We start from the raw sequence: 12,565 nt of genomic DNA on the forward strand, positions 1-12,565 counted from the left end.
GGATCAGCATCCTGGTGACGGACAACGGCGAGCCGGAGACCGTCGTCATGACGATCTACACCGTCAACGTGTTCCGAGAGAGCCGACCCAGTCTGCCCATGTTCGGGGATCATGTGACGTGCGGCTTCGTGCAGGTAGGTCAGCTGCTCTCCTATTGGCTGCTGGGCTGTGGGCGGGGCAGGTGGTTTCACATGAGGTACTAAATCATGACATCATTAGTTCTGCCACTTGAGGCGGGATGTCATAACATTTTACATATTTAATCCAGTTTTATTTGTTAAACCGAACATCTTCCTCTTCTTCTGCCCTTGGTCTCTGGGTCTAGGTCTCTGGGTCTAAGTCTCTGGGTCTAGGTCTCTGGGTCTAGGTCTCTGGATCTGGGTCTCTAGGTCTTGAGCTCTAGGCCTCGGTCTATGGGTCTTGGTCTCTGGTTCTTGGTCTCCAGGCCTTGGTCTCTGGGTCTTGGTTTCTAGGTCTTGATCTCAAGGTCTTGGTCTCTAGCCCTTGGTCTCTAGGCCCTGGTCTCTGGGTCTTGGTGTCTCGGTCTTGGTCTCTAGGCCTTGGTCTATGGGTCTTGGTCTCTAGGTCTTGAGCTCTAGGCCTTGGTCTCTGGGTCTTGGTCTCTGGGTATTGGTCTCTAGGTCTTGAGTTCTAGGTCTTGGTCTCTGGGCATTGGTCTCTAGGTCTATGTCTCTAGTCCTTGGTCTCTGGGTCTCAGTCTGTAGGTCTTGAGCTCTAGGTATTGGTCTCAGGGCCTTGGTCTCTAGGTCTCTGGGTCTCTAGGTCTCTAGGTCTCTAGGTCTCTGGATCTTTAGTCTGTAGGTCTTGAGCTCTAGGTATTGGTCTCAGGGCCTTGGTCTTTAGGTCTCTGTGTCTCTAGGTCTCTGGGTCTTGGTCTCTGGGTTTGGTCCTGTTTGTGTGATGCCAGCCGGCGGCGGTGTGTTTGGTGTCCTCGGTGGGTGTCGGCATTCTGTGTTGTGCCGCGGTGGTTCAGCGGTGCTGATCTCAGACCAGCGTCCCGCGTGTTTGAGCGCTGACTCGGAGCTCAGGTACGAACAAGAAAATCCCTGTTAAGTTTTCTTGTGTCACTTTGTTGTGAACTGAGACGCCGCCGTGCAGAATGTGACGCCTGGGCGGCAGTGTGTGTGTGTGTGTGTGTGTGTGTGTGTGTGTGTGTGTGTGTGTGTGTGCTTGGCGTGACGGCGGCCGCTCTGAAGTCGAGTCCAGACGTGGCGGCTCCCACGGGGCCCCGAGCTGAGGTGCCCTGGTTTATTTGACCTCTGACCTCTGGACCAGGAAAGGAGGACGCTCGCCGAGATCTGTGACACCAGAGTAGAAGAAGAAAGCTTTGATATCTGTGTGTATGTATGTATATATATATATACATATATATATACATACATATAAACATATATATATATATATATATGTGTGTATATATATATATATATATATATATATATATACATATATATATATATACATACATATAAACATAAATATATATATATATGTGTATATATATGTGTGTATATATATATATATATGTGTGTGTGTATATATATATACATATATATGTGTATATCTATATATATACATATATGTGTTTATATATGTATATGTTTATATATATGTGTATATATATATACATATATATGTGTAAATGTATATATATATATATATATATATATATATATAAGTAAATGGCATAAATATCCCAGTAAAGATTCCGGTCCTGTGTCTTTCAGGATTGTGGTCTGCTGGTTCAGCCTGGTAGGTCTTGTGGTCTCCAGCCTCTCATCAGGACTCAGGTTCTACTTCAGACCTGCAGCTCAGGACACGTACCAGGTCTGATGTCACTTCCTGTCACCTGTGAAGTCACCATGACATTTTCCTGTTCTTCTTCATTACACTGGATGTATTTAACCTTTTAACAGATTTAACTTTGTCTCACATGACTCACCTGTCTCTGTCTCACCTGTCTCTGTCTCACTTGTCTCTGTCTCACCTGTCTGTCTAACCTGTCTCTGACTCACCTGTCTGTCTCACCTGTCTCTGTCTCACCTGCCTGACTCACCTGTCTGTCTCACCTGTCTCTGACCCACCTGTCTGTCTCACCTGCCTTTGTCTCACCTGTCTCTGACTCACCTGTCTCACTTGTCTCTGTATCACCTGTCTCTGACTCACCTGTCTGTCTCACCTGTCTCTGTCTCACCTGCCTGACTCACCTGTCTGTCTCACCTGTCTCTGTCTCACCTGTATGTCTCACCTGTGTCTGACTCACCTGTCTGTCTCACCTGTCTCTGTCTCACCTGTCTCTGACTCACTTGTCTCTGTTTTACCTGTCTGTCTCACCTGTCTCTGACTCACCTGTCTCTGTCTCACCCGTCTGTTTCACCTGTCTCTGACTCACCTGTCTGTCTCACCTGTCTCTGTTTCACCTGTCTGACTCACCTGTCTCACCTGTCTCTGTTTCACCTGTCTGACTCACCTGTCTCACCTGTCTTTGTTTCACCTGTCTGTCTCACCTGTCTCTGTCTCTGACTCACCTGTCTCTGTTTCACCTGTCTCTGTCTCTGACTCACCTGTCTCTGTTTCACCTGTCTGTCTCACCTGTCTCTGTCTCACCTGTCTGTCTCACCTGTCTCTGTCTCACCTGCCTGACTCGCCTGTCTGTCTCACCTGTCTCTGTTTCACCTGTCTGTCTCACTTGTCTCTATCTCACCTGTCTGACTCACCTGTCTCACCTGTCTTTGTCTCACCTGTCTGTCTCACCTGTCTCTGACTCACTTGTCTTTCTCACCTGTCTCACCTGTCTGTCTCACCTGTCTGTCTCACCTGCCTATGTCTCACCTGTCTGTCTCACCTGTCTCTGACTCACCTGTCTGATTCACCTGTCTCACCTGTCTCTGTCTCACCTGTCTGTCTAACCTGTCTCTGACTCACCTGTTGGTCTCACCTGTCTCTGACTCACCTGTCTGTCTCACCTGTCTCTGACTCACCTGTCTGATTCACCTGTCTCACCTGTCTCTGTCTCACCTGTCTGTCTAACCTGTCTCTGACTCACCTGTCGGTCTCACCTGTCTCTGACTCACCTGTCTCTGTTTCACCTGTCTGTCTCACCTGTCTCTGACCCACCTGTCTGTCTCACCTGCCTTTGTCTCACCTGTCTCTGACTCACCTGTCTCACCTGTCTCTGACTCACCTGTCTCTGTCTCACCTGTCTGTCTAACCTGTCTCTGACTCACCTGTCGGTCTCACCTGTCTCTGACTCACCTGTCTGACTCACCTGTCTGTCTCACCTGTCTGTCTCAGGTCGGTGGGTGGTTCCATGCCTCAGCTGTTCTGACAACAGGACATGTGATTGGAGGGAGGTTGCCTGGCAACCAGACAGCTGTTATCACCCATTGGTTGACCGCCCCCTGCTGCAGGACTGTCTGACGGACAGGAAGGTGAGATCCAAGCCCTGGTCCACCACCTGGTCCACCACCTGGTCCACCACGCGGTCCACCACCTAGTCCACCACCTGGTCCACCATGTGATCCAACATGTGGTCTAACATTTGGTACACCATGTGGTCCCCCACTTGATCCAACACGTGGTCTAACATGTGGTACACCATGTTGTCTAACATGTAGTCCAGATCCTGGTCTAACCACTGGTCCAACATGTGGTTTAGCATGTTGTCTAACATGTGGTCTAACCCCTGGTCCAACATGTGGTCTAACATGTGATACAGCATGTGGTCTAACATGTGGTCAAACATGTAGTCTAACACCTGGTCCAACATGTGATCCACTGTGTGGTCCAACACCTGGTCCAACCCCTGGTCCAACATGTGGTCCAAACCATGGTCCACCATGGGTTCACCATGTGGTATAACATGTGGTTTAGCATGTGGTCTAATATGTGGTCTAACCCCTGGTCCAACATGTGGTCTAACATGTGATAAAGCATGTGGTCTAACATGTGGTCAAACATGTAGTCTAACCCCTGGTCCAACATGTGGTCCAACCTCTGGTCCAATATGTGGTCCAACATGTGGTCTAACATGTGGTTTAACATGTGGTCTCACACCTGGTCCAACATGTGGTCCACCATGTGGTCCAACACCCGGTCTAACCCCTGCTCCAACATGTGGTTCAACCCCTGGTCCACCATGTGCTCCAACTCCTTGTCCAACATGTGGTCCAACATCTGGTCCAACCCCATGTCCAACATGTGGTCCAACCTCTGGTCCAACCCCTAGTCCAACATGTGGTCTAACATGTGGTCCAACCCCTGATCCAATATGTGGTCCAACCCCTGGTCCAACATTTGGTCCAACCCCTGGTCCAACATGTGTTCCAACAACTGGTCCAACACCTTGTCCAACATGTGTTCCAACACATGGTCCAACACCTGGTCCAACGTGGTCCATCATCTGGTCCAACATCTGGTCCAACATGTGTTCCAACACATGGTCCAACACCTGGTCCAACATGTGGTCCATCATCTGGTCCAACATCTGGTCCAACATGTGATACACCATGTGGTCTAACATGTGGTCAAACATGTGGTCCATCACCTGGTCCAACCCCTGGTCCAACATGTGGTCCAACATCTGGTCCAACCCAATGTCCATCATGTGGTCCAACCCTTGGTCCAACATCTGGTCCAACCTCTGGTCCAACATGTGGTCAAACACCTGGTCCATCACCTGGTCCAACATGTGTTCCAACACCTGGTCCAACATCTGGTCCATCACCTGGTCCAACATGTGTTCCAACACCTGGTCCAACATGTGGTCCAACCCGTGGTCCAACACGTGGTCCAACATTTGGTCCAACCCCTGGTCCAACACCTGGTCCAACACCTGGTCCAACCCCTGGTCCAACATGTGGTCCAACATCTAGTCAGGGTTATCCTCCCGTCTCTCCTCAGGTGTTGTTTATCGGCGACTCCACCAATCGTGGGATGATGTACTTCCTGATGGAGCGGGTGAACTCCAGTCTAGAGGACTGGGGGAAAGTTCACGACACACTGGTCTACAGGAACCTGAACAGGGGCCAGACTCTGGTCAGTTACTCGTATTACCCTCAGTTCTGGTTGGAGAAGAACCAGAGGCCCACCTTCAGACAGGCGCTGCTGCAGCTGATCGACAGGTGAGACAGGACTGAGTAATTATGAGAGGACATGTGACGGTCTCGTGCTGATGACCTTTCTCCCTGAAGGTCACGACCTCTGGTGAACTCTAACCTGACAGTCCTGGTGGTGGGAGGAGTCCAGTGGCTCAACACCAATCACCTGAGGACAGTCAGAGAGGTGCTGAGCAGGTGGGCAGTAGACGCATCCAATAAAACCAAAACAGTCATAACTTAATAATGATTAAAAAGTAAATTATTAAAAATACTTTTGTTTCACTGAAGATATATTGGATTTTTATCCAGAATGTTCTAGACGTCTTTTGGTGTTTTATTGAGAGAAAAGTCACATTAGACACATAAATGCTGTATTGTTGCCACATCCTTTGTCATTGTTATTGTTTGACATAAAGAGTCTGAGTTGAGCCTGTTAGCGTGCTAATTGTAGCTAAACACAGTGTCCACCTGATGAATGTCTTTAGTTATGCAGATATTGGGTCATAAAGTGTTGGACTCATTAACATGTTAACCTGATGATGGCACTAGAAGAAAAGTTAATTATTATGAAGAGTTATTAATTTCAAAAGGTAGTTTATGCGAACGTTGTTACATGGGAGAAGGTTAGCATGTTCGGCTCCATCTGCAGGTGCGTTTGCATTATTTATCTTACTTTGTAATCAATTAAGAGATAATTTCATAGAAAGGTTCATAACGTTCCAGTGAGGGCAACATATGACATCATTATCATATGATATATTAGTTTATGAGCATTACTGAGAACCCAGGGACCATTAACAGGGACCACATGTGCTTTAGACCTTCTTTGTTGTTGGTTTCATGTTGAAGCAGCAGTGTCATCAGGATATTGGGTCACAGAATCCACCCAGAAGATGAAAACCAGAGGACCTGAAACTGGTCCCTGTGGGACTCCTGTTCTCCTGAGTGCCATGTAGTAACTGCTGGTCCACCTTTTCAGGGCCCTTAAGCTCCACTGGTCCAGTACTGTGGATTACAGATGCTAAGGTTACAGGGGTTTGGACCAATACCGTAACACCATGTCCTCCTCCTCCTCCTCCTCCTCCTCCTCCTCCTCCTCCTCCTCCTCCTCAGAGAGTCCCTCAGTGAGGTCCAGGTGATGGTGAAATCTTTGGGGATGGGTTTCCATCTCCCTGTCGACGGGATCCGGTCTCTCAGTCTGGTAAGTTCCTGTTTCCTGTCCTCTGCAGGAAGTAGATAGCCTCTCTCTTCACGTGGGTCTGTTCTTTCAGGAAGAGGTCCAGGATCTCCACAGAGAGAACCAGAACATAATCACCGCAGCAAAGCATCATGGGTACGAGGTGATCGACACCTTCAGCATCACGATGGGTCGGTACAAAGAGTTCCTGCAGGGTCGCTGCGCCTGCCACTTTCATGAGGTAATGCAACATTTATACCTGCTCCACCACCACACTCCATCAGGCCCCCTCCTACCTCTCAGACCTGCTCCACCACCACACTCCATCAGGCCCCCTCCTACCTCACAGACCTGCTCCACCACCACACTCCATCAGGCCCCCTCCTACCTCAGACCTGCTCCACCACCACACTCCATCAGGCCCCCTCCTACCTCACAGACCTGCTCCACCACCACACTCCATCAGGCCCCCTCCTACCTCACAGACCTGCTCCACCACCACACTCCATCAGGCCCCCTCCTACCTCAGACCTGCTCCACCACCACACTCCATCAGGCCCCCTCCTACCTCACAGACCTGCTCCACCACCACACTCCATCAGGCCCCCTCCTACCTCACAGACCTGCTCCACCACCACACTCCATCTCTTCTGATGATCTCCTGTCCATCCCACATAGGACCAGGCACCGGACGTGGGGGGACAGACCTTCTCCATATCTGCCCCCTCCCTCTGGAACTCTCTCCCCAAACCCATCAGAGACTGCACTGATCTTTAATTATTCAAATCACAAATCAAAACCCACCTTTTAATGTGTGATTGTTTGTTTTTGTTTTTGTTTTCTTATCAGGGTCCGAGCGACTCAGAAAGTCCCTATTTATTTGTTTTACCTGTATTTTAGCTATTCTTATTTATTTATTTTTAGCTTTTTGGATGTTTTAATTATGTGAAGTGTCTTTGAGTATTATGAAAAGCGCTATATAAATTAAATGCATTATTATTATTATTATTAAGAGACATCATGAGAGGACAACTCTGGGTCCTCTTAACAAAAGATTGTCATTTTATTGAAGAAAAACTAATCTTGGCGTTGGTTTTAATCGTAGACTCATTACGTATTCACATCTCATTGGTTGTCTACAGGAATATAAATGGAATATGTTTATGTTTTCATTCATATTTGTTTGACAGGTGGGGAAGTTTTGGTCCTCCAGACTTTCAGACGACACAACGTCCACAACCAGGCCCACCAGAGCCGGACCTGAACTCAGTAGCCAATCAGGCATGTCAGCTACGTCGTATCACGTGAGAGGACCAGTGAACCAGGTGTACTCTGAGATCCTGCTGAGCCGCCTGTGTCCCCCAATAACTAGTCTCTGATGCATTCTTATTAGGTTTTATCAACAATAACTAGTCTCTGATGCATTCTTATTAGGTTTTATCAACAATAACTAGTCTCTGATGCATTCTTATTAGGTTTTATCAACAATAACTAGTCTCTGATGCATTCTTATTAGGTTTTATCAACAATAACTAGTCTCTGATGCATTCTTATTAGCTTTTATCAACAATAACTAGTCTCTGATGCATTCTTATTAGCTTTTATCAACAATAACTAGTCTCTGATGCATTCTTATTAGGTTTTATCAACAATAACTAGTCTCTGATGCATTCTTATTAGCTTTTATCAACAATAACTAGTCTCTGATGCATTCTTATTAGGTTTTATCAACAATAACTAGTCTCTGATGCATTCTTATTAGGTTTTATCAACAATAACTAGTCTCTGATGCATTCTTATTAGCTTTTATCAACAATAACTAGTCTCTGATGCATTCTTATTAGGTTTAATCAACAATAACTAGTCTCTGATGCATACTTATTAGGTTTAATCTAACTAGTCTCTGATGCATACTTATTAGGTTTAATCAACAATAACTAGTCTCTGATGCATACTTATTAGGTTTAATCAACAATAACTAGTCTCTGATGCATACTTATTAGGTTTAATCTAACTAGTCTCTGATGCATTCTTATTAGGTTTAATCTAACTAGTCTCTGATGCATACTTATTAGGTTTTATCAACAATAACTAGTCTCTGATGCATTCTTATTAGGTTTTATCAACAATAACTAGTCTCTGATGCATTCTTATTAGGTTTAATCAACAATAACTAGTCTCTGATGCATACTTATTAGGTTTAATCTAACTAGTCTCTGATGCATACTTATTAGGTTTAATCAACAATAACTAGTCTCTGATGCATACTTATTAGGTTTAATCAACAATAACTAGTCTCTGAAGCATACTTATTAGGTTTAATCAACAATAACTAGTCTCTGATGCATACTTATTAGGTTTAATCAACAATAACTAGTCTCTGATGCATTCTTATTAGGTTTTATCAACAATAACTAGTCTCTGATGCATTCTTATTAGTTTAATCAACAATAACTAGTCTCTGATGCATACTTATTAGGTTTAATCAACAATAACTAGTCTCTGATGCATTCTTATTAGCTTTTATCAACAATAACTAGTCTCTGATGCATTCTTATTAGCTTTTATCAACAATAACTAGTCTCTGATGCATACTTATTAGGTTTAATCTAACTAGTCTCTGATGCATACTTATTAGGTTTAATCAACAATAACTAGTCTCTGAAGCATACTTATTAGGTTTAATCAACAATAACTAGTCTCTGATGCATTCTTATTAGGTTTTATCAACAATAACTAGTCTCTGATGCATTCTTATTAGGTTTTATCAACAATAACTAGTCTCTGATGCATTCTTATTAGCTTTTATCAACAATAACTAGTCTCTGATGCATTCTTATTAGGTTTTATCAACAATAACTAGTCTCTGATGCATTCTTATTAGGTTTTATCAACAATAACTAGTCTCTGATGCATTCTTATTAGCTTTTATCAACAATAACTAGTCTCTGATGCATTCTTATTAGGTTTAATCAACAATAACTAGTCTCTGATGCATACTTATTAGGTTTAATCTAACTAGTCTCTGATGCATACTTATTAGGTTTAATCAACAATAACTAGTCTCTGATGCATACTTATTAGGTTTAATCTAACTAGTCTCTGATGCATTCTTATTAGGTTTTATCAACAATAACTAGTCTCTGATGCATTCTTATTAGGTTTAATCAACAATAACTAGTCTCTGATGCATTCTTATTAGGTTTTATCAACAATAACTAGTCTCTGATGCATTCTTATTAGCTTTTATCAACAATAACTAGTCTCTGATGCATTCTTATTAGCTTTTATCAACAATAACTAGTCTCTGATGCATACTTATTAGGTTTAATCTAACTAGTCTCTGATGCATTCTTATTAGGTTTTATCAACAATAACTAGTCTCTGATGCATTCTTATTAGGTTTTATCAACAATAACTAGTCTCTGATGCATTCTTATTAGCTTTTATCAACAATAACTAGTCTCTGATGCATTCTTATTAGCTTTTATCAACAATAACTAGTCTCTGATGCATTCTTATTAGCTTTTATCAACAATAACTAGTATCTGATGCATACTTATTAGGTTTAATCTAACTAGTCTCTGATGCATACTTATTAGGTTTAATCAACAATAACTAGTCTCTGAAGCATACTTATTAGGTTTAATCAACAATAACTAGTCTCTGATGCATTCTTATTAGGTTTTATCAACAATAACTAGTCTCTGATGCATACTTATTAGGTTTTATCAACAATAACTAGTCTCTGATGCATTCTTATTAGGTTTTATCAACAATAACTAGTCTCTGATGCATTCTTATTAGGTTTAATCAACAATAACTAGTCTCTGATGCATACTTATTAGGTTTAATCTAACTAGTCTCTGATGCATACTTATTAGGTTTAATCAACAATAACTAGTCTCTGAAGCATACTTATTAGGTTTAATCAACAATAACTAGTTTCTGATGCATTCTTATTAGGTTTTATCAACAATAACTAGTCTCTGATGCATTCTTATTAGGTTTAATCAACAATAACTAGTCTCTGATGCATACTTATTAGGTTTAATCAACAATAACTAGTCTCTGAAGCATACTTATTAGGTTTAATCAACAATAACTAGTCTCTGATGCATACTTATTAGGTTTTATCAACAATAACTAGTCTCTGATGCATACTTATTAGGTTTAATCAACAATAACTAGTCTCTGATGCATACTTATTAGGTTTTATCAACAATAACTAGTCTCTGAAGCATACTTATTAGGTGTAATCAACAATAACTAGTCTCTGATGCATACTTATTAGGTTTAATCAACAATAACTAGTCTCTGATGCATTCTTATTAGGTTTTATCAACAATAACTAGTCTCTGATGCATTCTTATTAGCTTTTATCAACAATAACTAGTCTCTGATGCATTCTTATTAGGTTTTATCAACAATAACTAGTCTCTGATGCATTCTTATTAGGTTTTATCAACAATAACTAGTCTCTGATGCATTCTTATTAGCTTTTATCAACAATAACTAGTCTCTGATGCATTCTTATTAGGTTTAATCAACAATAACTAGTCTCTGATGCATACTTATTAGGTTTAATCTAACTAGTCTCTGATGCATACTTATTAGGTTTAATCAACAATAACTAGTCTCTGATGCATACTTATTAGGTTTAATCTAACTAGTCTCTGATGCATTCTTATTAGGTTTTATCAACAATAACTAGTCTCTGATGCATTCTTATTAGCTTTTATCAACAATAACTAGTCTCTGATGCATTCTTATTAGGTTTAATCAACAATAACTAGTCTCTGATGCATACTTATTAGGTTTAATCTAACTAGTCTCTGATGCATACTTATTAGGTTTAATCAACAATAACTAGTCTCTGATGCATACTTATTAGGTTTAATCTAACTAGTCTCTGATGCATTCTTATTAGGTTTTATCAACAATAACTAGTCTCTGATGCATTCTTATTAGGTTTAATCAACAATAACTAGTCTCTGATGCATTCTTATTAGGTTTTATCAACAATAACTAGTCTCTGATGCATTCTTATTAGCTTTTATCAACAATAACTAGTCTCTGATGCATTCTTATTAGCTTTTATCAACAATAACTAGTCTCTGATGCATACTTATTAGGTTTAATCTAACTAGTCTCTGATGCATTCTTATTAGGTTTTATCAACAATAACTAGTCTCTGATGCATTCTTATTAGGTTTTATCAACAATAACTAGTCTCTGATGCATTCTTATTAGCTTTTATCAACAATAACTAGTCTCTGATGCATTCTTATTAGCTTTTATCAACAATAACTAGTCTCTGATGCATACTTATTAGGTTTAATCTAACTAGTCTCTGATGCATACTTATTAGGTTTAATCAACAATAACTAGTCTCTGAAGCATACTTATTAGGTTTAATCAACAATAACTAGTCTCTGATGCATTCTTATTAGGTTTTATCAACAATAACTAGTCTCTGATGCATACTTATTAGGTTTTATCAACAATAACTAGTCTCTGATGCATTCTTATTAGGTTTTATCAACAATAACTAGTCTCTGATGCATTCTTATTAGGTTTAATCAACAATAACTAGTCTCTGATGCATACTTATTAGGTTTAATCTAACTAGTCTCTGATGCATTCTTATTAGGTTTTATCAACAATAACTAGTCTCTGATGCATTCTTATTAGCTTTTATCAACAATAACTAGTCTCTGATGCATTCTTATTAGGTTTAATCAACAATAACTAGTCTCTGATGCATACTTATTAGGTTTAATCTAACTAGTCTCTGATGCATACTTATTAGGTTTAATCAACAATAACTAGTCTCTGATGCATACTTATTAGGTTTAATCTAACTAGTCTCTGATGCATACTTATTAGGTTTTATCAACAATAACTAGTCTCTGATGCATACTTATTAGGTTTAATCAACAATAACTAGTCTCTGATGCATTCTTATTAGGTTTTATCAACAATAACTAGTCTCTGATGCATTCTTATTAGCTTTTATCAACAATAACTAGTCTCTGATGCATTCTTATTAGCTTTTATCAACAATAACTAGTCTCTGATGCATACTTATTAGGTTTAATCTAACTAGTCTCTGATGCATTCTTATTAGGTTTTATCAACAATAACTAGTCTCTGATGCATTCTTATTAGGTTTTATCAACAATAACTAGTCTCTGATGCATTCTTATTAGGTTTTATCAACAATAACTAGTCTCTGATGCATTCTTATTAGCTTTTATCAACAATA

General features: G+C 41.1%; 1 protein-coding gene across 1 annotated transcript in view; it reads left to right on the forward strand.

Annotated features, from left to right (window-relative positions):
* cped1 (cadherin-like and PC-esterase domain containing 1) overlaps positions 1-7,742 on the forward strand; it is a 35,147-nt gene extending 27,405 nt beyond the window's left edge. The window contains exons 14-21 of the mRNA XM_034526313.1: positions 1-134; positions 1,749-1,848; positions 3,316-3,452; positions 4,924-5,144; positions 5,214-5,315; positions 6,234-6,321; positions 6,392-6,538; positions 7,488-7,742. The exon at positions 1-134 is cut by the window's left edge and continues 35 nt beyond it. Coding sequence (XP_034382204.1) covers positions 1-134; positions 1,749-1,848; positions 3,316-3,452; positions 4,924-5,144; positions 5,214-5,315; positions 6,234-6,321; positions 6,392-6,538; positions 7,488-7,676 — 1,118 coding nt within the window. The 3' untranslated portion in view covers positions 7,677-7,742. The remainder of the gene's footprint in view (positions 135-1,748; positions 1,849-3,315; positions 3,453-4,923; positions 5,145-5,213; positions 5,316-6,233; positions 6,322-6,391; positions 6,539-7,487) is intronic.
* Positions 7,743-12,565: the final 4,823 nt, after the last annotated feature.

The sequence above is a fragment of the Cyclopterus lumpus genome, chromosome 23 (genome assembly GCF_009769545.1).
Source record: "Cyclopterus lumpus isolate fCycLum1 chromosome 23, fCycLum1.pri, whole genome shotgun sequence".
Lineage (NCBI taxonomy): Eukaryota > Metazoa > Chordata > Actinopteri > Perciformes > Cyclopteridae > Cyclopterus > Cyclopterus lumpus.